Below are 27,101 nucleotides of genomic sequence, written 5' to 3' on the forward strand. Positions count from 1 at the left end.
ATGTTAGGAAATATTACTGCTCCAACAGAGTGGTTGGGCACTGCAATGGGCTGCTCTGGCAGTGGTGGAGTCACCGACCCTGGAGGTGTTCAAGGAACATTGAGACGTTGTGTTGAGGGACATGGATTAGTGAGAGCTATTGGTGATTTCGACCTCAGTGACTGCGTGATTCTGTGATTCTGGATGGGGGATTGAGAGGGGACGTTGGGGGGGGATGAGGATCAGAATGGCGGAATAGGAGGGGTGGGACGGGGGAAGGGAAGGAGGAAAGGGACCCTGGGGGTCAGAATGGGGATGAGGGGGGAACTGAGGGGGGCAGTGAGGTGGGGGGTGGAGGAGGACTGCAGGGATCAGAATGGGGAACTGTAGGGAGGAGGGGGCTCCAATAGTCAGATGGGAGGGGGACCACAGAGGAGGGTGTGACCCTGGGGTCACAAAGAGGGACTGGGGAGGTTGTGTCTGAACCACTGGGGGGGGACACAGCACCTCCTGCCACCAAGCAGAGGTTCTGAGCGACACAGAAGCCCCACGGGGCCAAAGCAGAGCTGCATGCGGCCCCCGGCTCCCTTAAGCCCAGTCCCCTCCTCGGTGCCCCCCCCAAACACCCACCTGTAGAAGCTGAGGCGGCGCATACTCCCCATCTGGAGTACTGCCTCCAGGTCTAGGGCCCTCAGTACAAGGAAGGCAGAGAGCTGTTGGAGAGGGTCCAGAGGAGACCCTCAAAGATCATCAGAGGGCTGGAGCACCTCCCCTACAAAGACAGGCTGAGGGAGCTGGGTTTGTTCAGTTTGGAGAAAAGAAGGCTGCGGGATGAATTCATTGCAGCCTTTCAGGACCTAAAGGGAGCCTAGAAACAGGAGGGGAGACAGATCTTTGAAAGGGTAGATAACAGCAGCACAAGGGGAAATGGTTTGAAGTTGAGGCAGGGAAGATTGAGGTTGGATGTCAGGGGGAAGTTGTTTGCTGTGAGAGTGGTGAGGTGCTGGAACAGCTGCCCAGAGAGGCTGTGGATGCCCTGTCCATCCCTGCAGCTGTTCAAGGCCAGGCTGGATGGGGCCCTGGGCAGCCTGAGCTGGTATTAAATGTGGAGGTGGAGGCCCTGCCTGTGGTGGGAAGGTGACAGAGATGATCCTTGAGATCCATTTCAACCTGGGTCATTCTGTGTGATTCTGTGATTCTGTCCTGGTTCTATCAGTGCTCCATGCCATCCTGCAGGCTGTTGTGCAGAGCGCAGTGCTGTGGAGCTGTGCTTCCAAGCTCTGTGCTCTCCAGCACTCTCATGTGAGTTCCGCCTCTCCCAGGAATCTCCTGTTCCAAGGAACCTCCACTGCTCCCTTGCTCTGTGTGCGCATATGTGTGCAGAACCACACACCGACGTGCAAAGACTTCCCCGTGCATTCACACACCTGCAAGCACATCCTTACACAGCCCTGTGTGCACGCTCCATCCATGTGCGTGCAAATGTGAGCAGAACCACACAGCCACGTGCAAAGACCTTGATGCACACACCCACGTTCATGTACACACATGTGCAAACCCACCCCATTGCACACCCACATGCATGAAGACACGAGCGCAGCTCCAGCCTTGCACACAGACACGTGCTGTGCACACTCTGATGTTCAACACCATCTCTGCACACCCCGTATGCACACATACCTGCACTCACAGCTCTATGACCAAATGCCGATTGCATGGCACAGCCAACATGCAGACGGTGGGAAATGTCAGAAGGAAAGATGTCCTGTTATGCTAATTCAATCTCCTCTCTTTAATGAGGGCACTGGGGCACAGCTGTAGCCTCATCTTGAGATGTGGGTTGCTACAGGATTCCTCGTTTGGACGCAGCGGGGTTAACCAGGAGCCACAGTCTGAGGGACACTCCTCATGTGCTCTGGAGATGGAAGTTATGCCAGGAGCAAAGAAAAGACTTTCACAGACAGCACAGGGGAGGAGTTCCTGGGCCAGGCAGTGACATGCAGAGCAGTGTCCACTGCCCTGGGATCTGCGTGTGTCCCGTTCCGCAGCAATGCAGAAGGGCTCAGGGTGCTGCACTGTGGCACAGCTCACTGAGGACACTGGGTTCAGCAGCACCAGGTGGGCTATTGGGGTCCTGGACTTGTGACGGAGGTCCTGCCAGGGACTGTGGGGGTCTGCGAGATCCAAGGGATGACCCAAGGGGGTTAGGGAGGTCAGAAGGAGGAAATAGGGGGGATCTAGGGGAGCCCAGAGCAGGGATAAGGGGTGCTGCTGGGGACTATGGGGCTCTGTGAGGTCCCAGGCTGGCTGTGGGGGAGGTGCACCAGGTCTGAGGAGCTCCTGGAGGAGTTATGGGGCTCTGTGGCGGGGTGTGGGGGATATACGCCCATGGGATGGATATGACAACAGAGCCTGCAGGAGCACAGTGCTGTCCAGGAGAAGGCAGGATGTGCGCTGCAGGTGGGACACTGGGATAGGGGGACACAGAAGGAAGGTGGGGATGTGAGGAGTGGTTTGAGGTAAAAAGGGGGTTGTGGGGCAGTGTTGGAGTGGATTTACTTCTTCCTGAGAGGGGACTGGGGGTCCCTGTGGCCCAAAGGTGGGGCCATGAGCCATTACCCCACACGAGCCATAACCCAAAATGACTACATAACCCTGTACGTGCGTGACCCCATGGCTGCACCTGACCCACGGCCCTGTGTGAACCATAGCCCCACACCACCCTGTGACTCCCTGACCCTGCCTGCCCCCATCACGCTGCGACCCGCTGCCATGTGGCCCCAGAACTCTGGGATCCCTGCCCCCACCTCACCCCCACCATCTAACTCCATGTGACCCGTAACTCCATGACACCCCATCTAACCCTACCATCCCATCTGGCCCCATCACTGTGAGCCGGAACCCCATCTGACCCAACGTCACCCCACAACTCTGTGACCCTGCAGGACCCCCACGTGACCCACTACCCCGTGTCCTCACCCCATGTGGCCATAGAACCAGCTGTGTGTGGGGAAAAGGCACCTCCGCCTCGGGGTGGCGCTGCCCCAGAGCTGCCCCAAAGAAGACATGGGCTGGGCTGCAGCCCTACATCTCGGTTTGGAGAGCTGGGAACTGGCCGAAGGGGCCAGAAGAAGGACGTGAATGCTTCTGTAGGGAAATGCCTGTTGCAAGGTTTGGTGGGCAGGAAGCTTCTGTTTCTCTAAGTGGACGGGAACAGAACAAACCGATCCCACTGCGACTGGGGAAGGGACTGGAGCCAGGCTGATGGCAAGGAGGGATGCTTGAACCAGGAATGGAGCTGGGATGGACTGAAGCAGATCAACTCCTGAATGGGGACATGGGAGAAGAAGTCCAAGTCAGCTGCAGAATGAACACAGAATTCCTTACAAAAAGGCGTCCCAGATTGGGTCAGTTGGAGCAGTAGGGACAGTGGTAAAGAAATTTGGAACAGTTGCTGCAACGACCCCGAGAAATGGACAAAGAACTCTTGACAGCAGCGCAGCACGGGGAGGAAGGATTGCATGGTGGTGCAGAAGAAGGATGGAGAACATCAGCGGTGGAATTCCCCTTTTCCGTAGCGGTCACCCGCTGCTACGGGACTCTGCAAGAAGAAGCTGCAGCCTGCCGTGGTCAGCATGGCTGTGTGTGGCAGCTGTGTGCTGCTGGAAATCATCTGACCTCTTACGGTTTCAAGAGTGGCAGAGAAAGTATTCTAATGTCTGCAGGGATAGCACAAGGTAGGATCAGAGTGACAGAGTGCTGTTGCTCAGCAGACAGATGCTGAGCAGAGCACAGCAGGGCCAGGACATTCTGACCAGGGTCAGGTGAAGACTGCACACGAGATAAGGCACAGGTGCAGGACGGAGCCTGAGACACAGCAAATGCAACAGCTGTAAGAAATCCTGCCTGCCTGTCTGCATAGAAAAGCACACAATAACCCAAAAGGAACAGGTTGGCCGTAGACCTCATCTGGAAAAACAGCAGAGCAGATGCGTGGCGTAGACTGTGAACCTGCAGTCCCCAGCCAAGAGGGAACAGGCAAGCAGGGACTGCCACGGGAGGAGAGCTGCAGGAGCAGAAGGAACTCACGCAGCAGCTGCGCCTTTTGTCCCTCACCACGAGGAGGGAGAGTGCAGTAATGCCATAGCAATAACGGACGAGCTTTGCTGCTGCACCGAGAGCTGTGCCTGACGGAACGGCAGTGATGAGAGCGTTTCTCGCACACCCCGCAAGCACCGGGGGGATCTGCTGGGATGTGGGGAAGCCCTGCAAAGTTGTGGGACGGCTAAAGAACACCTATGGGAGGACCCCAAAGGGGCACTTTGGGGCAGCTATGGGGCAGAGCCACACCAAGGAGCTGCCTTTACCCAACACACAGCTGGTGGTGGAACTGCTGCTGGCCACGGGCTGTGGGCAGCGATGGGGCTGTTCTGGGGTGCTCTAGGATGGCTCTGGGGCAGCTACGGGGCAGCTATGGGACACACCCACAGCTCAGTGGGGCTGACGTAGCCCCACACGGAGCTGGCGGTGAATCTGCTCCAATCATGAAACCTCTCCCAGAGCCCCCCACTGCCCTTTTGAACCCCATCTTGCCCAGCAAGACGTGGGCAAGGTGAGGGTCAGGGGACGTTACAGGCAGCTGATCCACAGCGGCCCCAGAGCCACCCTATAGTACCCCCTGAACAACCCAAGAACAGACCCATCACTGTCCACAGCCTCATCTGCGGTTATGGTGCTCACAGGGTTATAGGTCATGTGGAGCCTTGGGGTCACGCCAAGTGATAAGGGGTTATGGGGGGTTATGGATCAGGGCTCCACCTTTGGGCCACAGGGAACCCCAACCCCCTCTCAGGAAGAAATCAAGAAATGCACTCCAACACCGCCCCTCATCCCCCATTCTCACCCCAAACCCCTCCCCACGTGCCCCCAGCCCCCCTACGTCCCCATGCCACCCCACGTCCCCACAGCCACAAGTCCCACCTTTACCTCACGCGTTACCTTCCCCTGCGCAGCATTCCGCTCCTGCAGCCTGTGGCCCATATCCCCACATCCCCTCATGTCCTCCCATGTTCCTGTGCCTCCATATCCCCAATGCCCCCCACATCACTTTCACCCACATCTGTGCCCTACACCTGCTTCAGCTCCGCAGCAGTCACCCCAGCCCCAGCACCGTACGGTTGTATGGGATCTGGAAGGAAAAGGGGGTGAGGAGCGACCCCAGGTGGGCTACTGGGGTCCTGGACTTGTGACGGAGGTCCTGCCAAAGACTGTGGGGGTCTGCGAGATCCAAGGGATGACCCAAGGGGGTTAGGGAGGTCAGAAGGAGGAAATAGGGGGGATCTAGGGGAGCCCAGAGCAGGGATAAGGGGTGCTGCTGGGGACTATGGGGCTCTGTGAGGTCCCAGGCTGGCTGTGGGAGAGGTGCACCAGGTCTGAGGAGCTCCTGGAGGAGTTATGGGGCTCTGTGGCGGGGTGTGGGGGATATACGCCCATGGGATGGATATGACAACAGAGCCTGCAGGAGCACAGTGCTGTCCAGGAGAAGGCAGGATGTGCGCTGCAGGTGGGACACTGGGATAGGGGGACACAGAAGGAAGGTGGGGATGTGAGGAGTGGTTTGAGGTAAAAAGGGGGTTGTGGGGCAGTGTTGGAGTGGATTTACTTCTTCCTGAGAGGGGACTGGGGGTCCCTGTGGCCCAAAGGTGGGGCCATGAGCCATTACCCCACACGAGCCATAACCCAAAATGACTACATAACCCTGTACGTGCGTGACCCCATGGCTGCACCTGACCCACGGCCCTGTGTGAACCATAGCCCCACACCACCCTGTGACTCCCTGACCCTGCCTGCCCCCATCACGCTGCGACCCGCTGCCATGTGGCCCCAGAACTCTGGGATCCCTGCCCCCACCTCACCCCCACCATCTAACTCCATGTGACCCGTAACTCCATGACACCCCATCTAACCCTACCATCCCATCTGGCCCCATCACTGTGAGCCGGAACCCCATCTGACCCAACGTCACCCCACAACTCTGTGACCCTGCAGGACCCCCACGTGACCCACTACCCCGTGTCCTCACCCCATGTGGCCATAGAACCAGCTGTGTGTGGGGAAAAGGCACCTCCGCCTCGGGGTGGCGCTGCCCCAGAGCTGCCCCAAAGAAGACATGGGCTGGGCTGCAGCCCTACATCTCGGTTTGGAGAGCTGGGAACTGGCCGAAGGGGCCAGAAGAAGGACGTGAATGCTTCTGTAGGGAAATGCCTGTTGCAAGGTTTGGTGGGCAGGAAGCTTCTGTTTCTCTAAGTGGACGGGAACAGAACAAACCGATCCCACTGCGACTGGGGAAGGGACTGGAGCCAGGCTGATGGCAAGGAGGGATGCTTGAACCAGGAATGGAGCTGGGATGGACTGAAGCAGATCAACTCCTGAATGGGGACATGGGAGAAGAAGTCCAAGTCAGCTGCAGAATGAACACAGAATTCCTTACAAAAAGGCGTCCCAGATTGGGTCAGTTGGAGCAGTAGGGACAGTGGTAAAGAAATTTGGAACAGTTGCTGCAACGACCCCGAGAAATGGACAAAGAACTCTTGACAGCAGCGCAGCACGGGGAGGAAGGATTGCATGGTGGTGCAGAAGAAGGATGGAGAACATCAGCGGTGGAATTCCCCTTTTCCGTAGCGGTCACCCGCTGCTACGGGACTCTGCAAGAAGAAGCTGCAGCCTGCCGTGGTCAGCATGGCTGTGTGTGGCAGCTGTGTGCTGCTGGAAATCATCTGACCTCTTACGGTTTCAAGAGTGGCAGAGAAAGTATTCTAATGTCTGCAGGGATAGCACAAGGTAGGATCAGAGTGACAGAGTGCTGTTGCTCAGCAGACAGATGCTGAGCAGAGCACAGCAGGGCCAGGACATTCTGACCAGGGTCAGGTGAAGACTGCACACGAGATAAGGCACAGGTGCAGGACGGAGCCTGAGACACAGCAAATGCAACAGCTGTAAGAAATCCTGCCTGCCTGTCTGCATAGAAAAGCACACAATAACCCAAAAGGAACAGGTTGGCCGTAGACCTCATCTGGAAAAACAGCAGAGCAGATGCGTGGCGTAGACTGTGAACCTGCAGTCCCCAGCCAAGAGGGAACAGGCAAGCAGGGACTGCCACGGGAGGAGAGCTGCAGGAGCAGAAGGAACTCACGCAGCAGCTGCGCCTTTTGTCCCTCACCACGAGGAGGGAGAGTGCAGTAATGCCATAGCAATAACGGACGAGCTTTGCTGCTGCACCGAGAGCTGTGCCTGACGGAACGGCAGTGATGAGAGCGTTTCTCGCACACCCCGCAGGCACCGGGGGGATCTGCTGGGATGTGGGGAAGCCCTGCAAAGTTGTGGGACGGCTAAAGAACACCTATGGGAGGACCCCAAAGGGGCACTTTGGGGCAGCTATGGGGCAGAGCCACACCAAGGAGCTGCCTTTACCCAACACACAGCTGGTGGTGGAACTGCTGCTGGCCACGGGCTGTGGGCAGCGATGGGGCTGTTCTGGGGTGCTCTAGGATGGCTCTGGGGCTGCTACGGGGCAGCTATGGGACACACCCACAGCTCAGTGGGGCTGACGTAGCCCCACACGGAGCTGGCGGTGAATCTGCTCCAATCATGAAACCTCTCCCAGAGCCCCCCACTGCCCTTTTGAACCCCATCTTGCCCAGCAAGACGTGGGCAAGGTGAGGGTCAGGGGACGTTACAGGCAGCTGATCCACAGCGGCCCCAGAGCCACCCTATAGTACCCCCTGAACAACCCAAGAACAGACCCATCACTGTCCACAGCCTCATCTGCGGTTATGGTGCTCACAGGGTTATAGGTCATGTGGAGCCTTGGGGTCACGCCAAGTGATAAGGGGTTATGGGGGGTTATGGATCAGGGCTCCACCTTTGGGCCACAGGGAACCCCAACCCCCTCTCAGGAAGAAATCAAGAAATGCACTCCAACACCGCCCCTCATCCCCCATTCTCACCCCAAACCCCTCCCCACGTGCCCCCAGCCCCCCTACGTCCCCATGCCACCCCACGTCCCCACAGCCACAAGTCCCACCTTTACCTCACGCGTTACCTTCTCCTGCGCAGCATTCCGCTCCTGCAGCCTGTGGCCCATATCCCCACATCCCCTCATGTCCTCCCATGTTCCTGTGCCTCCATATCCCCAGTGCCCCCCACATCACTTTCACCCACATCTGTGCCCTACACCTGCTTCAGCTCCGCAGCAGTCACCCCAGCCCCAGCACCGTACGGTTGTATGGGACCTGAAAGGAAAAGGGGGTGAGGAGCGACCCCAGGTGGGCTACTGGGGTCCTGGACTTGTGACGGAGGTCCTGCCAAAGACTGTGGGGGTCTGCGAGATCCAAGGGATGACCCAAGGGGGTTAGGGAGGTCAGAAGGAGGAAATAGGGGGGATCTAGGGGAGCCCAGAGCAGGGATAAGGGGTGCTGCTGGGGACTATGGGGCTCTGTGAGGTCCCAGGCTGGCTGTGGGGGAGGTGCACCAGGTCTGAGGAGCTCCTGGAGGAGTTATGGGGCTCTGTGGCGGGGTGTGGGGGATATACGCCCATGGGATGGATATGACAACAGAGCCTGCAGGTGCAGGGGGAGAGGAGGGGCCTGGTATTGGTGTCAGGGGTGCTGTCAGGGAGTGTGGTTTTCTGTGAGTTCGGTAAAGAGCCCTGGAGGTGTTAAGGGAGGTCTGAGGGAGGAAATAAGGGGGTTCAGTGGTAGTTCAGCGGGCGATATGGGGTGCTGCTGGGGACTATGGAGGTTTGTGAGGTTTTTGGCCAGCAATGAGGGAGGAGTACCAGGTCTGAGGAGGTCAGTAAGGGGCTCTGGGCTCTCGGGGGGGTTGTGGGGTGCCTACGGGGTCTTGCTGGGGAAATACTGAGGGAGCTATTGGGGCTCTGAGGAAATTGCGGGTGGTCTGTTATGGGAAGGTAAAGGATTAGCTTGGGGGAAGCAAGGAGCAGCCTGGGGGATGGAAGGGACACCTACGAGAATGCAAGAGGAATCCGGGCTGAGGCAAGGGGACAGGTAGGGGAAGAACAGGGGAACGTCCCAGTAACTGAGTTCTTCTGTTAAATCCACGTCTTCTGCTTCCTGACGTAGCTGCAAAGCTGCCAGAGGAGCTGCAGTCCTGCTGCCCGTCTCCTGCCTGTGTCAGAAAAAGCTGCATGTTAGTGGGGTGCAACTGCCATTAAAATGCTGACTCCATAATTGCAGTCACAAAACCATCACCTTCACTATCTGTTACAGGCAGACAACCATGGCTTTGTACAGGAACCACTTGTACAGACCAAGGGAACACCTTCACTGCCTTAGGACGTGAGTTACAGAGGAAGAGCCCCAAAGCCATCCTAAGGCTATCAAGCCACTGACTTTGGAAGCTAAACACACCCTCTACTTCAAGAATTAGCTAGACAAATCAGTGCACCTTGCTGCTGGAGAGGGCTGTGCTGCATCTTCTGCTGCCATCCTTGAGCTGTCATCGCGCTGCCCATCCACAGTGCACTTTGAGGGGCAGCAACCTTGCAAGAAAGAACAGAGAGCAGAGAGTTCTGCCTTGCATTTCCTGCTGGAACACAGAGATGAGCCATACAGCCCTCGCTCTCTGAACGCACACCTCTTCTCTTACCAGCTTTCCATTCCTGCACAACACTGTTCAAACCCTTCCTCTATCTCTCCCTTCAAAACACAATGCGCAGCCTCTCCCCAGCGACGAGCTCCAGGCTGTTTAATGCCTGTGCCATCATCGGGACCTGCAGAACAAACCTTGGGGTTAAAAGGTTTGATTAGACAAGCACTCTGTCTGGCAGAATTCACCATCTTAAACACTTCAAAGAAGCGACTTCTTGAAAGCCCTGAATCTGTGTGACACATCAGGAGATGCTGAACTAAATCCGCAGCCTTCTCAAAAATGGAAGGGCTCTTCAGAACCAGCTGGAGGGGGAACACAGAGGTCTGACATCTTTGAACAAAACCAGGGCCACAGACACTGAGACATACAAACACAGGGAAATCCTGCATGCACGCAGATCAAATGGCATTACAGATCAACACTGCTTTACCTCGTCCGCACCAACAGGCTCTGCAGTGCCCCAAACGTCTGTCAGTGGCAGTCTGTGAGGAACGGCCCTGCAGAACACGCAGAGTCACGCGGGGTCTCCTCCTCCTGCTCCTCCAGACGCCGCATTCCTTCCTCTGGCACACGGAGCTCAGCTGCTGCTGCTGCAGGCAGTGCTTCCCGTGTCTGCCCAGCCTAAAGCTATCAGACAGCGTTAGTGGATGCCTGGTGCTCACATACAAGCACAAGTGCTGGTGGAAAATCACCGCAAAGCACAGATGGAGTGGCTGGTACCCTGCAGTGAGCAAAGGCTGAGATGCACAATGTCCTCACCTGCTTGCTTCTTGGAAGTGGAGGATCAACAGCAGCTCCTCTTGTGATTAAGTCCTCCAAAAACCTTCTTCTTTCTTCCTGATCAGGAGACTGGATAGTGAAACCTTCTCCAAAGTCATTATTAAACAATTTCCGTACCTGAAGCCCAAGGAGAAAACATGTTTCAGATTTAAGGCCACAAAACAATCCTACTCTATTCCAATACAACTCCAATTCTGATTTAAGTTTCATGACTGGCATTTCAGCCACCCTGTTATGGATAGGTTAAAGCCAAGGGGAAGGGAGGGAGAGGGGGGGCAGGGGAGCCTTCTAGCCCAACATCCCCTTATAGCCCACCCTATCACCTTATGGCCCCACACAGCCCAAGATCAGCTCTATAGCCCCTCCATAGCCTCTCACAGTCCCCTATATCCCCACCACAGCTCCCTCTGTCCCATATCCCCCTGTACCCCCAACATAGCGCACATACAAGCAGAAGTGCTGATGGAAAATCACCGCAAAGCACAGACTGAATGGCTGGTACCTTGCAGTGAGCAAAGGCTGAGATGCACCTCACTGCTTGCTTGTTGGAAGTGGACGTTCAGCAGCAACTCTACTCATAATTAAGTCCTCCAAAAACCTTCTTGATCAGGAGACTGGATAGCGAAACCTTCTTCAAAGTCATTATTAAACAATATCTGTACCTGAAGCCCAAGGAGAAAACACGTTTCAGATTTAAGACCACAAAACAATCCTACTCTATTCCAATACAACTCCAATTCTGATTTAAGTTTCATGACTGGCATTTCAGCCACCCTGTTATGGATAGGTTAAAGCCAAGGGGAAGGGAGGGAGAGGGGGGGCAGGGGAGCCTTCTAGCCCAACATCCCCTTATAGCCCACCCTATAGCCCTCCATCACCCTAGGGTCCCACACAGTCACTTCTGGAACCACGTCTTCCATTCACCCCCTATAGGCCCACATCTCCCTATATTCCCCCATTGCCCCTCTCAGCCCCTCTACGTCCCCCCCACAACCCCTTATTGTATAACAACCCTCGCTATAGACCCTCCCCAGCCCACTATTATCCTACAGACCCTCCCACAGCCCACCACAACCCCCTATAGTTCCATTAACCCTTTAAAGGGAGGGGGGAGCCTTCTAGCCCCACAACCCTTATAGCCCACCCTATAGCCCCCTATCACCCTATGGCCCCACACAGCCCCTTATAGAACCATATCCCCCATGCACCCCCTAGAGCGACATATCACCCTATAGTCCTCCTAAAGCCCATCCACTGCCCCTTATAGTCCCATATCCCACTAGAACTCTCCTACAGCCTTCCCACTACCCCTTATAGGCTCCCCACAGAACTGTATAACTTCCCCAATAGCTCCATATAGCCCCCCAACATCGGAACTATATCCTCCCTCCAGAGTCCCCCAGTCTTCTATATCCCCCCATATCCCCTTATAATCCATCTATAGTCCCCCCATTTTCCTATAGCCCCATATCTCCCTATAGCCACAATAAAGCCCCCTATACTCCCATATCCCCCTATAACACTTTTATAGCCCATCCAGAGCCCCTTATGATCTCCCCGCAGAACTGTGTAGCTCCCCAAATAGCCCTCTACAGTCCCATGTCCCCCCAGCTCCCTATAGCCTCATAGCACCCTATATCCCCCTAGAGCCCCAAAACCCTCCCTAAAGCCCCCCAGTGCCTTATAGCCCCATATCCCCTTATATCCCCCGCATAGTCCCCTCTTCTCCCGTATATCCCCTATACCTCTTCTATAGTCCCCACAGCTTTCTATAGCCCCAAATTTCCCCTGTAGCCACAATAAAGCACCCTATAGCCCCACATACCCCTATATCCACCCCCGAAGGCCCCCCAGAGCCCTATAGCCCCATACCCTCCTATAACCCACGCAGCCCTATATCCCTCTCCAGCCCCCCTAAAGCCCCCTAGAGCACCCAATAGCCCCCCCAACCCCATATTCCCCAACATTCCCCTCACAGCTACCTACACCCCACATCCCCCGATATCTCCCCACATCCCCCTACACCCCACATTACCCTATACCCCCCTCCCATACCCCATATTACCCCACAGCCCCTCTGCAGCCCCCACAGCCCCTAAACTCCCACATCCCCCCGTATCTCCCCCACCACCCCCGTACCCACAGCCCACCTCAGCCCCGGGGGGCACCGGGAGCAGCGCTGGAGGGCTCGGAGGCATTAGGGTGGTGCTGCCGGATGCGGGCAGCAGCGCTGATGCGGTTGGGGCCCCGAGTCCTTCAGCCGTCCCAAATCCCCGCATCCCACGGCAGAGGGAAGGGCGGGGCGGCTGGGGCCGCGCGCGGTTCCTCTCCTCTCCCCGGCCCGGAGCCGTTCTCCCGCACACCTCCGGCGCCGCTTTCCTCAGCACCGCTCCCGTCGTGCCGCGGTTCCGTCTCGGTGCTGCCCAGAGAGCTCCGGCGCGCTGCGGATGCGGATGCGGATGCGGCTGCGGGGCCGTCGGTGTCTGAGAGGAAAGGCGGTCGGCTCCGAGCCGGAAGCAACGGCCGCTCCCGCGCTCTGTGCCTCAGCCAATCGGAGCCGGCGGCGCTGCCGCCGACCAATCAGACAGAGATCAGAGGCGGGCCGGAACTGCCGCTGACCAATGAGAGGCCGGGCGCGGGGCGGATCGGCTGTTGGTGGGGGCTCGGGGTGCTCTCTATTGCCATCGGGGGTGGGATTGGGATCGGAATTGGGATTGGGGACGAGGGATTGCGACTGGGATGAGGGATTGAGATGGACAGGTGGGTGATGGGCTTGGGAGGAGGGACTGGGAATGAGATTTGGAATTGGGATGTGGGATATAGGATGTGGGATTGGCACGTGGGGTAGGATGTTGAATGTGGGATTGGAATGTGAGATTTGGGATTGGGATGTGGGGATATGGATATGGGATGGATATGGGATGGGATATTGGGAAATGGGATATGGATGGGATGGGCTCTGGATATGGGATGGACTTGGAATGGATATGGGATCACAGAACCGTAGAATTGCTCAGGTTGGAAAGAGCTTCAAGATCATCAAATCCAACCACAGCCCAACCGTGAAATCTGTTCAGCCGTGCTTTGGTCTCTGTGACGTCTATAAAGGTTGAGGTAAAATGCCCAAAGTAAAAGGAGGGCTACAATCAGTGATTTCCGGGAACTCTGTAGAACTGAAGAACTTCTGAAACAAACTGACATTTCTGTTCAGCAGAGGGAAATTAGTCATTTCAAGATAAAACCTGCTGTCCAGAAAGTCTGCAGATGTATGGTGGAACATCCTCTCTAGGCACTAAGAGCAAGGTTTTTTTTCCCTTTCCCTTTCCGTTTCCCTTTCCCTTTCCCTTTCCCTTTCCCTTTCCCTTTCCCTTTCCCTTTCCCTTTCCCTTTCCCTTTCCTTTTCCCCTTCCCTTTCCCTTTCCTTTTCCCTTTCCCTTTTCTTTCTCATGTTGTGCAGACTTTCTCATTGAGTGTCTGAAATGTAAGGGAGATACTCCAATGTAGTTCACCTTACCTTTTTTGTAAATAGTCAATATGGAAAATCCCAAACTGCCGTTCTGAATGGCACCACCCCAAAATACATGATATGGGTTTTTTGTTTGTTTGTTTCTTTGTTGTTTGTTTGTTTGTGGAGATATTTCGTGTTGATGACTTTTATTGGTGGATAGGAGCCTTAGAGAACTCCAGGGTAAGGACTCGAGAACTTTGATCTCATTTGCAAATTCCCTTGCATCCCTCTGGGCATGCTTTTAAGATGTTGGTCTTCCTCCAGAGAGATTTTTATTATTTTTTCCCCTCACTCCCCTTCACTCTGTTCCCTCCCTGTCCCTCTTCCCTCCCCTTCCCCGTTTCCTTAACTTCCCTTGCCCGACCTTACCTTCACTTGCGTTTTATTTTTTACCTTTTTTTTGACTACTGACTGGGTCAACAGGAAGGACGTAGACACCAAGGAAAGCATAAGCTTATTTTATTGCCTATTTCAAAGCAATACGAAAAGAAAGCAGTGCCCTGTAGTGAAAAGATAAGCTTAGCAGGAAAGGAAATAAGCAGTGCAGTGGGTCTAATCGTTACCGCGTCATAATATAACGACATGTAGCGCAGTGATAGTGATTAAGAAAGATGCATCACCAGTTGCCCTGCTCCTTTATCATCATCCAGATTCACAGTTGCTGGGGAGCCCCGGTTGCAGGAAGGATCTGGAGAACCCGTCCCAGCAGTTGGGAACTCATACGGCGATGTGTCCACCCCGGAGGTGAGGTCTGCAGAGCCACTGCAAGCACGTCCAGCCTTGATGCCCTTGAATAATCTGGGGTAGGCAGCAGTCAGGTGGAACGTCCGGTTTCCTCTTTCTCGTTCTGGTTTTCACCCTGAAAACCCTGTCCGGGGTTCAAGGAGGAGCAGAAAGAGCTGTGCCATCTGTTTTGGTGTAGCACGGGCCTCTTTGGCAAGACTGAGCGCCCAGACCCCCGGCAACAGGCTTAGTCGGGTGACAGACATTGCAGCCGAGTTCCCTTGTGAGCAAGGCTCCCCACCTGACTGTGAGGTCACGCGGCGCAGTGCTCAGAACCCACGGAGCACTCGGCAGAGGTGTTTGGCCGAGTGCTGAGCAGGAACGTGCACGACGCACGACTGCTGGCTTCCCGCCGCTTCCTCTTGGCGAGGCCAGCGCTCTACCGACGACAAGTGCTGGCCGGAGGGCCGGGTTCGGTGCCATGGCACGGCGCACGAAGCCCGAGGTGGAGCGGTACGTTGCCTTTGTGCGGTCCGCCGCCTCTTCTCCGAGAGAGGTGAGTGCTGTGGGCCTGGCCGGGACCGCCAGTGGAGCTCCTGCAGCCTCCCCCGGGTCACGATGGGGGCTGCTCCCTGCCCATCCCGCCCCCTCGCTCCTCCCGCGGGTGCCGGGCCTGAGGGGTGGCCGTGGCCTGGCCCGGTGCGTGGGAGGCCGGATGGCAGGGGGAGTGGAAGCTGAGGGAAGCGGCTGTGTGGGAGGGCACGGAGCTGACTTGCTGGGAAGATGGTTTGCCAGGGCTGTGCGCTCTTGAAACCGGTGAGCCCTCGGCAGATTTACGAGGAGCCCAGCGCTGTGAGTCCGTACGGATCCCTCCGGTTTTGTGGAACTGAAGAGCCCAAATAGGGGACAGGTGTTCCTAACTTCTGGTTTTCTTTCACATGCTGCGTGGTTGATATTCCTGTCTGTGTGGCAGCGCTGTGGAAGGTCAGGAAAAAGAGAGGGAGAGCTGGGCCAGTAGAGTTTTGCTGCTGTCCCTGGCAGCCAGATGATTCCCTGCGATCTGGAAACGGTGCACAGATCGTAGAGAGCCAACCAGTGCAGTTAGTGGGAGCTATTTAATCCCCAAAGGTGCTGCCCTGCTGCTGTGAGTGGGTTTTATTGCAGAGGCAGCAGATTCGGCAGTGTGTTGCAGAGCGTGAATGCACGCGGGCTGCCGTTCTGCAGCAGGGTCTTAGTGCGAGGCAGCGTGCATCTTCATGTTGAGCTTTTCCAACAGCAACAAAGTTCTCCTGTGGCTTTGTTGAGCTGACTTGGGTGCTGTTTAGACTATGCAGTGTGGAGCGTACCGCTGCCAAATTCAGAGATGCTCTTTAACCGTTCTGAGATTCCTGTTGGGCTCAACAAAAACCATCGCCTCTCTTCTTGTTGTGCTCGAGGTCAAGTTCTGCGGTTTGGTTTCATCCTTGCAGTGATGCTTACAACTCATGTCTAGCACAGTCAGTGGTGGAAATAGTTACTGGTTATCTTGTGTTGATTTTGGAAGGGAGGGCCTTTCAAGGCTGCCAACATGTCTGATGAAGTTTCTTTTTAACCCTGTTTACAAGGAGATGTCAAGCATGGTCACGCATCAAGCATGATATGCTCTGGCGTATGTCAGAGTGTCCTTGTTTTACTTCAGAATACAGACTGAAGCTCAGGAGACTTGCGTGAATAACTTCCCCCCCCCCTCCCTATTTGGGGGTGGGAAGAGGGTTGGAGATGAAATTCAGGCGTATCTAGACTACAGAGACTTGTTTCACGTTACTTAGTTTACGTCTGACGTGAAGTTTTTGCTTGTGACTTACTAGTTCTCTAGCTCCTTCATGCAGGTAGAATCTGCTTTTTGGATGCAGTAGTCTATTTCTGATGTTTTCAGCCCCTTCACAACACACACTGCGTGAGTGAAAGGTGAAACGTAAGTCTCCAAAGGTATCTATGGAGGGGTAGAAGGAGGAAACAAAAGTGAAAGTACAAAAAGCAAAGCAGATGGCAGAGCCGGCAGGAGGGGAAGATGGCAGAAGCATGAGCAGGAGGAGCTGGGGTAACATCTTCACTCAGTTTGTAGGATTTGTTTTCTCCTGCAACACTGTTACGTTGCAACAGCAGCAATAACAAAAAGCTCAACTGTAGCGGACCCATTCTCCTAATTTCTTTGGTCAGAAGTGTTTGTGAAATGTACCAAGTATAAAGATCGGTCGCTTGCTTTGCTAGTCGCCTCAGTTTTCCTTCGGTAGCCTCTGCCCGTGATTGGAAACAAGATTCCTTTCTTAATCCCGTCTCTTTCAGAAACAGAGGCTTGAATACAAGAAGTAATGGTAATTAACTGTTAGCAGTGTTATGCGTTGCTAAGAAGAGTGCTCTCCCTGTTCGGTTACTTTAAAAGAAGTGTACGTCTGAAATGTGCCTGTCATGTTTGTTTTCTTTTTCCATTCAGAAATCATTGAAAGGATTCATCTGTGCTAAGCTGTATTTTGAAATAAAAGAATATGAACTTGCTAAAAGGTAATACGTGTTGATGTACGTGGTTGATCTGTTCTCGAAAGTGTAATAGAAAAGCTAGTTGAAGTAGAGAAATCAAGATCACGATCATGCCATTTCTGGATGGAAAGGATTGGGTGCCACCGAAATCCTTCTAAAAGAGCAACTGCATTAGTTATGTGGCACCAAAGAATTCATGGAGTTGAAGTGGCTTTTATTTCATCATATGATGCATCTCGTTCTGTGAGCTGCTGCTTTTTTAATGAACGTCAGTACTTGCTGGCAAATAAGTAGCTCTGGTACGTGTAAAAATAATGTTTCTCACATTAGGGTCTAGGTCAAGTATCTAGAAAGAAATGTAGCCCTGCTCTCCATTTGACAGATTAAATTCCCTTTAGCTTTAGCTACACGGTGTGGGGGGACTTGTATTATTGAGAGTATTGATCTTTCTGGGTTTTCTTGCTCTGTAGATATATATCTACTTATCTCAGTGTCCAAGAGAGAGATCCCAGAGCACACAGGTTTCTTGGACAAATCAGGACGAGACAGAAAAAGCTGTTGGGTGTTACAAGGTAAGTGCTCCAGTGACCCCCAGTCACGTCCAGCTTTCTTCCTTTGTAAATGGACTTTTAAAATGCATCTGTGCTGTGCATTCCTTAAGCTCAGAGAGAAAATGTGTTGTTTGTGGACAAATTAAATTGTATGATGTACATTTTTTATTGCCACATCTGTCTATGACGTACTTAAGAAAGGATTCTTTTTTTGGTAGAATTGGCATCAGTTTTTAATTATTTTTTTTTTTCCAGTTGATTTTTTCTTTTGTGTCCTGACTTGATCCTTGTGGTAGCTGCTGTGATAGTCTTACTGTTGCCCTTTGGACTAAGGGTCTGTGCCTGCAGTGGAATTGCCTCGCAGGGATGATGGTAATCTAGTTGCAACTGGAAGACTCGACCGAGGGTGTTTTTCAGTGGCACTGTTTGTTTGTTGCTGGTGGTGGTTTTGTTTCAGAGGTAGAGAGGTGCAGGGCAAATAAAGTGCTGATTAGGCAAGTGCATACATGTGAACGTCTCGATCAAAATTCCTTTGTTCAGGCTTTGGGCAGGGGGAGGGTGTGCTGGAAAGTCCTGTTGCCAACAGAGTGAAGCGCTCTTGCCCTTGATGATGTACTTCTTCTTTTTTTCCATAAGTCACCATATTGAGTTAGACGAGAAGTCATAGTCCAGCTGCCTACATACAGCAGTAAGCAGATGTAGAGGAAGAGGATCTGGTTTTGGCATTCTTCCTCAGTCTCTTCTGAATTCCAGCAGTTATCTGAGTGCTATAATCTAGCGGTGGCCTTTTCAGAGTGAATTCAGAAAGTATTTACTGAGAGTTGTAGTTGGAATATTTGGGTCCGTTGAATGGCCATCATTTTCTTTCCTATTTTCTTTTCCCATTTTCGTTCTATCCGGATTGCAAGATCAAGGTCCCAGTAACCTTTTTTGTCTTGCTTGTGCATGGGGAAAACTAGCGTTCTCTGGAGCTGAACCCAATATACAGAAAGATCTGGTGCTGAAGATTGCGGAGCTATTCTGCAATAAAGACATCAGTGATGGAAGAGCAAAATACTGGGTGGAGAAAGCTGCCAGGCTGCTCCCTGGGAATGCTGCTGCTCTCAGATTGAAGGTAAATTCCAGCTTCTCATCTCTGCTCTGTGCCTTGAAGAAACTTTCCGTATCTGACTGGGTGCTTCTGGCATGTCATCTAGTCATCTCTCAGCGTATTTCCTTGGCTAAATTAGTTTAGCATCAGGAATCTTAAATCTATTACATGTTAATTTCTTTGCTGTCTGATGTTTTGGTTTAGCTTGCATGAAAATTGCAGCTCTGGGCTTTCCCACGCGTTTGAAGATTGACGCGTTCAAAAATGTGGGGAAACTGTGTCAGCAATAATATCCAAGAAGTTGAGTTTAGATAGGCAGTACTTGATGTGTCTATTGTGACTAAGCTGCTTTTTGTTTTTTTGAGTTTAAAAATGCAGAATGTAGGAAGTGCTGTCATTCTCAACGACTGTGTAAATGCTTTCAGTTATGCAGTGTCACTTTGGCACTTAGTTTTATGTAGCACAGCTGCAGGGACACGGAGGTTCTTAGAGGCTTCTGTTGGTTTTCTGTTGTCCTATTTGGAGCAGCTATTCTGTAACAAGGTGTGCTGTCTCTGTCTCAAACAGCCTGACAGTCTTAACTTAGCATCTACAAGAGGCACACTCTGAAGTTTTTTCCCCTGTTATCTCGTTTCTAAGATGTTGGAGTAATTCCAGCAAGTCTGTAGTCTGTGTAGTGGAGGTGAGCAAACTGTCAGGTAATGTGGATGTTGAAAAGACTGATGCAGGAAAAAAATTAATTATGTTGTCTTCATGTTTAATAGGAGAAGTTACAAGAATATAAAGTTGAAGATGGCTGGAATGAGCTCTTTTATGTGACTCAAGCTGAACTCTGTGCAAGACCTGATGACGTCTAACTTAACATCAGACTTGTTGCACTGTACCGCTCATGCAATAAATTGCAAGATGCTGTGCTCCGTGTTCAGGAGGCAGAGAAGAAAATACCTCTGGAGACAAGCTTGGAATGGTGCTCCTGTGTGGTAAAGACACTTGAGGTTTAAAAGCAAGAGCGTAGGGATCATTCCTTAGGTTTTCTTCAAATACCTATGGAATACCTTTATGTTCTCTTAATTGAAACACTGTCTTTAACAGAATGAAATTCAGGAAATTAAATGTAATAACTCCAGTGTGAGTGTGTCATCTCATCGATGGCCTGCTAAAAGCCGTGGAACAGATGGTTCTGATGGTTCTCAGCGAGCACAAAATCTTCAGGAAGCTCCCTTAACAGGTAAGTTGTTATTCCAGAGAAAGCAACTGCAAAGAACTGTGTTTTGTGCCAAAGCCCAAATCCAGCTCCATGGGAAACACGTGGCCCCCCATTAACTGAATGTGCTGCAAGTTTCAAAGCCAGCCGTAATACTGCACAAGAGAATTTTGGATCTGGCTTTGCTACAATGGAAGGTCAGTGGGACTGGAATGGTGAGAAACGAATCCACTGCCTCCTAGCGTGTTGCCTGCCAGAATCCAAGCAAAGCTAATACAAAAGCATCTCTTCAACAATTTTCCTTTAAACTTGAACAAGTAGATGCTCCAAAGACCACTCAGAATTACTTGAAAACTGCTTTTTCTATAGCTGTTCTGTATGCCTAGTCCAAAATAAAGCAAGTGATGAAAACTCTTGTTCCAGTAAGAATCCTAATTTGCAAAGTCAACCTAAAGTCAGCCTACTATCCGTCGTTCAGGTGGATTATTATATACCCTGTAAATATATTAATATATATGATATTTATATTATATATGTGTCTGTTACATTTCAAAGACTGAGCAGTATTCCGGTTGTCTCAGGAGCATGGAACTAAAAGATGACTTCTTGAACAGTGAAAGTTTCAGTAGCAGCTACCCTGGTAATAGGTTGAGATTAGTTAGTAAAAAGCACAGATTTCCCATGAGTAATTTGAAACAAGTCCTCTTTAGTTGCTGTTTATTACTGTCTTCTGGAATTTCAAACGCTTGAAGTTATTCAGTAGTCCAAGTTGATTTTTGTGTTGCTTTTTTTTGCGGGGAAACCAAGCCTTACAGATTTGCAGTTCCCATGCCACTCTTAAATAATGGTGCTATTTGAAAAGTTCTAGCCTTACTTTAAGATGTTCTGGATATCATTAGGAAAATTTACAATGTAGGTGCCAAAAATTGTCTCCATATTAAGCTACCTCATCATCTGTTTTCCACAAATTTTTGTTCTTTGCGGTAGGTGTCACAGGCGGGACTGAATTGGAAAGTGAAAGTGCTACTGCTATGGAACCTCAACCAACTCCTGGTGAGAAAAATACAGGACAACTTCTGCAGGATCTTTCTGCATCTCCCCGGGGCACTGGCAGCAGTGCTGAAGGCACTCAGACAGAAGTTAAAATTCAAAACATGAAAGTAAGAATGAAGTCTTTACAAAAGTTTTTGTCACTAAATGCAGAGAATTATTCTCAAACCTCTACTACATGACTATTTTCACTTTGTAACAAATAAAACATGCAGGGGGAAACACCATCTGACTCCTTTCACTGTGCCTCAGGTCTTTTCTAACACTGGAAGTGAGGCACAGATCTTAGGTTTCTCAGGGAGAGTAAGGAGTTACAGCTGTATCCAAACCTGGAAACAGCTTTGGCTAGTAAAATTCCTCCTACCGTGTAGGTAAGGATTAATAGATTTCAGGGAGAGATTTTAAAGAGAAACGGTTTATTTTATGGAATGATACTACTTCAAGGGAATAGCAGTCACTTTGGTCACCCATAGTGTAACACCATAAATGAAAGCAAAACCCCATCTACAGGACAAAATCGGGATTAAGTGAAAATCAAACAGCTTTGGGAGCCATTTCAACTTTTTCCCTTGATTTTTCCAGCTCCTGGAAAGAGAAGCAGCTCTAAGGGAGCGAGAAGCCTGCCTGGATAAACTAAAAGAGGTGTGGTAGTTTAAGGATGCTTATTGCCTTACGTGCCATTTCACTTGGTGTTTGCTATCTGAAGCCATGATGAGCTTGACAGCCTTAATGCTTCTCTCTTTAAAGTACTTGAAACGTGGAAATGGAAATTCATTGGAAGTTATTTGAATACTGAAATGCCACTTAGCTTGTAGTTGTTTCTAGAATACTCCGGTTAATCATGTTTGAAATGTGATATTTCCACAGCAGAAGGATGCAGAAGTGCAAGCGCTAGAAACGTCACTGAGGGAGATCTCCAAATGTCGGGACGATCTCAGAGAAGCAAATGAATCCTTGAGAAAACAGGCAAGAGGAATTATTTCCTACCATCAGTAACTGTATCAGTCTGAGTAAACAGTGTTAATTGTCTGAATAGGATGTTTGCAAAATTGATGGTTTTCCAAGACAGGAATTGCATGAATGCATGAAATTACTTTCTGACCCTTTTTTGGGTGCATCTGCTCCCATGGTTACTCAGTAGCTTCAGTTGTTTTCAGGACTGCTGATGAAAGCAGTACTGTCTCTGTTCTTAATGTCAAGCTGAGGCAGCAGTTCACATTAACACAGAGTTAAAACTTTCCACTCACTCGACTGCTGAAGCTGACCTAAATGCTGACAGGGAAATGGATCTTTACCAGGGATTCTTCGCACTAACTGAAGAAACCAAATAGCAATCTAGAGTTCAGGGCATCAGACTCTGTTTCTCCTGGCAGGTATTTGCATTAACCAGTAGTTCTGGAAGTAAATGCTGACTTTTAAAGGTCTTTTGTTTCTACATGAACAGCCAGTTGGAGTTGCTTCCTGTGTTTCAGGATGCCAGGCAGTGCTGCCACAAGTCAAAGTCATTTGTGTTAGTGTGAGAGGGAGCTGAGCATAGATGGCCATTAGCACATTTCCAACTAGTCAGCTGTTGTGTAAAGTCATAAATAAAAACGAAACCCCATATGCAGGCAAAGTCAGGATGAAGTGAAAATGGAATAGGTTTTGGAGCTACTTCATCTTTTTTCCCTTGATTTTTCCAGCTCCAAGAACGAGAAGATGTTCTAAGGGAGCGAGAGGCCTGCCTGGATAAACTAAAAGAGGTGCGGTAATTTAAGGATGCTTATTGCCTTACGTGCCATTTCGCTTGGTGTTTGCTATCTGAAGCCACTATGTGTTTGCCAGCTTTTATGCTTCTCTCTTTAAAGTACTTGAGATGTGGAAATGGAAGTTTGTTGGATTGTTTTAATACTAAAATTGTAGTTGTTTCTAGAATACTCTGGTTAATCATGTTTGAAATGTGATATTTCCACAGCAGAAGGATGCAGGAGTGAAAACACTAGAAACGTCACTGAGGGAGATCTCCAAATGTCGGGACGACCTCAAAGAAGCAAATGAATCCTTGAGAAAACAGGCAAGAGGAATTATTTCCTACCATCAGTAACTTTCCAAGTTTGAGTTAGCGCCGCTACTTGTCTGAACAGGATGTTTTCAAAATTGATGATTTGGTTTGTCCGAGACAGGAATGGTGTGATTGCATAAAATTATTCTCACCCTCTCTGTTTCTGAATTCTTTAGGCATTTTTTTGAGTGTGTTCTTTTATGTTTCTTCTTTATGAAAAGAAGAGAAAGAATAGAACTGTTGTTTATTAAATCACTTTGCTGCTCAGGAGCTCTGTCAAAGGATTTCAGAGTGTTGTTTACAAAAAAAAAAAGTGTTTTCCATTCACTGATGTTTGAGTCTTTTTCAATTCTTTCAGTTAAATGATGAGATTGTTCAGAAGTACTTGAATGAACAAATAAGGACAGGAGAAGCTCATTTCAGCTGTCTGGAAGTAAGGTTTTTTCTTATCTGTGCATGCTTCCTTCGTAGGTAAGAAGTAAAATAGAATTCATGGTTCTTTTTTGTTGTAGTGGAAACATCAGTTTATAATGGCAGAGATGTATAAGGATACCCGTGAAGTGGCACAACAGACGACACCTTTTGTGCAGGAAGAAGTGAGGGCAGCATCAAAAGGGGATAAGGTAAGAACTGGGAAGGTGAAAAATTCACTCAAAAGCCTTTTGGCATTGGAACATGCTCTGTATACCTGTTGAAATACGAAAACGTAGCTGCTACTTTTTTACATTCTAATAGGTATTAGGTTACAGAAAGAATAGAGTCTATTTGGGGGAAGCAGGCAGTAAATGGAAAGAGTAAAGCTTGCTGCTAAAATTGTCTTCTGAATTTTATGTTGTGTATGTATCTACTTTTTATTTGTTTGCTGTGTTTTCCTCTCACCTTCTCTCTCATCTGTCAAAATTAGATTCTGCTCATCCTCCTCCTTTGTGGTCATCCAAGCTGCGGTCTAGTTTGCTTACAAGAGAAGATCTCTACTAACTAAACAAGTTCACATGAGAACTCCCTGCTGGCCCTTGACACAAAGACAAGTCCGTGCAGGTGATGGCGTGGTCACCTGTACCAAGTGGGAGCTGTCTGCAGACTCCTTTTTAACAAGGAGCTGCCCGTATTTCTCCCGCAGCCAGCGGGGACTTCTCAAGCCCTAGATACAAGGCCCAACAGAGCAGGCACGGCCTGTTCCAGATTACTGCTTCCTCAGAGATAATGTCTTCCACGGGCTGCCGGTAACTTCTGTCCTGAGCTTTGTCTCCTTTTCCGTTAAATGATGCATAATTTGTCAGAACTAACGTGCTCTGGCAGGCATGTCCGTCTGCTACTGTTTGGTTTAGAAGGTCGTCAAGTTGAAAGCTGAAATAGCTGATGATGTGAATGTGTTACAGCTACCACCGAACTCTGAAGTTTATGGGCTCCTGACTGTTCTTATGGATTGGATCTCAGATGAGCACCTTAGCAAACTCCAGAGACAAGAAAGAAAGGACGGTCAGAAACCTCAGTCTAGCGAAAGAACCTACATCCAGGAGGTAAAGGGACTTGAGTTTGCTCTGGTTCATGTGTTTTCAGAGTCACGTATATATCGACTGATTTTATTGTGAGAGTAGAAAAGGTCAGCCTGTTTTGTATAGACCTCGGATAGAGTAACAAAAGCAGAACGACAGTTACTAAGTCAGTATGAATCCCAGCAGTCAGATGGAATGGCTGAGTTGTCACTTATAAAACAGAGCCATCATTTTGAGGGAAAAGAGTTGTGTTCAGTCTCAACTTGCCTTTTATTACCAGTGGCTGGCTTTTGCCAGCTGGTGATTTATCTTGTATTTTGTGTGTAACACTGTACAGAATTCATGTTTTCCTACAGAGATGCTCGCACCTAGTTCAAAATATTTTAATGTCTACATTGGATGTCAGAGTTTCAGTTAATGACTGATAACAGATGATGCTATGCTCTACTGAAAGCCCTTCCTTCCATCTCTCTGGGGATAACAAGGCTTGGAAATCAATGTGGTATTCTGGAGTTCTGCTTTTACTGCTTTCCTTTGTTCTGTGAAGGGTTTGTAGCACTGGTATTGGCCTTGATAGTTGAGCTCACACGCCATATCTCTGCTTTGCATGCAAACCTGTGTAATTTAAAATCTGTCTAAGGAGGGAATTCTTTACCTCTACAGGCCGTGACCAGTGAGTGCTTGCACGTGCAATCTGACAAACTCCGGGAGTAATATGAGGTTTTGGTTTGGTTTGCTGGGGTTTGGTTTTTGGAGGCTTGCTGTCACTTGTAGCCTGCTCACACGCTAAGCTGACATTCTGCATGTAAGTTTGCCTTTGTGTGTTTTTACAGCTGCTGCCTATGGCTGCGGAGCAGCTGCAGTGGATGCCGTTTGTGAATCCTAAACTACACATGCCCCTGATTAGGCTGATATACTGGTGTGTAAGACAGCTAGAGAATGATATTAAGGTAAATTCTCTGCAGTTATTCGGGTATTTTTAATACACATAGAAAGTGGATATTTTCAGGGTGTATGTATGACAGAAACCTGGCTGTCTTTGCTAAACATCAATTTGTAACAGAGAAATGGAAAAGTTGGGCAAAAAAACCCACTTCTCATAAACTGAACTTTCTGAGATCATTTTATTGATTTTTGCACTGTGTATCAAAACATATTTTTACATACATATTTTACATACATACAGGCGATTGCTGTTGCAATAGTGTCCAAGCATCTCAGGAAATACATTTTTATAAATGTGCTTAGCAGACTTGGGCGTTAGGAAAGGAAATACATTTTTGTTTACTTTCTGTGCTAGATTGACTGAAATTGATGACAAAATGCGGCAAAGCAGCATGGGGACTTTGGCTTTGTTCTCTGCTGAATGTTCCTCTGAACTCCCTGTTGTTTCTCTTGACAAGGAGAAGCTGTTTTAAATGATCACACTGGAAAGTTTGATTCTGAAATAATATTTCTGCACAGATTACGATGACAATTTGAATTACTGTGCCTTACCCGAATGGAGTTCTTAACGTTCACGTTTAGATCTGTGAATGCTCTTGCAGCTTGTGACTTCAGGCACCTGCACAGGACAGCACAGGTAGCACTGATTGAACCGGGGTTTCCTCTGCAACCAGAGGCAGCTCAAATAACATCAGCATATCATGGGCCCTCTCTCCTCGGTCTCTTTGTGCAGTTGGTGTTGATAAGGCCCTGTGCTAATGGCGTTCTGTTGATTTTGTAACGCAAGCAGGTTCTGTTGTGATACACGATCGAACCATTTGCTATTTCACACGTAATCCCTAGGGGAACAGAGTAGATGGGAGCTTCATGTGTTTTCATGTTTACACTCAACGTGCACACTGTTTGATACAGGACACAACAGTGGCAGAAATGATGTCGGGACTTGCTGAAGATCTTTGAAGATATATGTGAGCCCCCACGTCCTTTTAGCAGCTGGGCCGGCAGGGAGCTGTGCTGGTGTTTAGCTGTGAGGTTTGCAGGAAGAGGCTGTAGGAGTGGGAAAGGCTGCAGTCACCTGGCCAGGTGCATCCAGTGCAGCTGGAGCTGGTCCATGGGGCTGGTCACGACCGACTCAGCGTTGGAACGTGATCATGATGCCAGTGCCACCCCAGTTGTCGGAATGGAGCAAGGAGAAACCCGTCTGGGTGATGATACGGGAGAGCTGTGGTTGGTGGCCAAGAGGAGCTCGCTCCCTCCTGCATGGGTTTGTGACCCAGCGAACTTGAGGTGCAATCAATTTGTTCAAATCAAAAATTGGGCGCAAGTGCAGTCAGTTTGCAACTGAACATGAAGTGAACATGTATTCAGAGAAACCATTCACAGCATAATTCCACACCCAGATCACACATGCGAAAGTGATAGGTATACAGGAGACTGGAGAATTAAATGGGAAAAGGGGGGAAAAGTGTAGTAGTAGTCTCTCATTGCTCGTCCTCTGCCGACCGAGGGCGCCACTTGCCAGCGAAACCGACCCCAACCGGGCCGGGG

At 50.3% G+C, this 27,101-nt stretch overlaps 1 protein-coding gene and 2 pseudogenes across 1 annotated transcript; 1 reads left to right on the forward strand and 2 right to left on the reverse strand.

Annotated features, from left to right (window-relative positions):
• Positions 1-894: 894 nt before the first annotated feature.
• On the reverse strand, positions 895-5,019 carry LOC149911975 (uncharacterized; annotated as a pseudogene).
• LOC149911976 (uncharacterized) lies at positions 3,797-14,520 on the reverse strand (annotated as a pseudogene).
• Positions 13,000-27,048, forward strand: LOC149911977 (coiled-coil domain-containing protein 138-like). The gene is made up of 16 exons (XM_090132888.1): positions 13,000-13,731; positions 14,587-14,739; positions 17,133-17,200; positions 17,647-17,748; positions 17,983-18,841; positions 19,582-20,045; positions 21,009-21,181; positions 21,654-21,713; positions 21,939-22,037; positions 22,754-22,813; positions 23,026-23,124; positions 23,471-23,545; positions 23,625-23,735; positions 24,492-24,632; positions 25,442-25,558; positions 26,466-27,048. The coding sequence occupies exons 7-16, from the start codon at positions 21,053-21,055 to the stop codon at positions 26,511-26,513; spliced, it is 939 nt and encodes a 312-aa protein (XP_089989014.1). The 5' UTR covers positions 13,000-13,731; positions 14,587-14,739; positions 17,133-17,200; positions 17,647-17,748; positions 17,983-18,841; positions 19,582-20,045; positions 21,009-21,052; the 3' UTR covers positions 26,514-27,048.
• The last annotated feature ends 53 nt before the right edge of the window (positions 27,049-27,101 follow it).

The sequence above is a fragment of the Phasianus colchicus genome, unplaced genomic scaffold, assembly GCF_987193195.1.
Source record: "Phasianus colchicus unplaced genomic scaffold, bPhaCol1.hap1.1 HAP1_SCAFFOLD_48, whole genome shotgun sequence".
Classification (NCBI taxonomy): Eukaryota; Metazoa; Chordata; class Aves; order Galliformes; family Phasianidae; genus Phasianus; species Phasianus colchicus.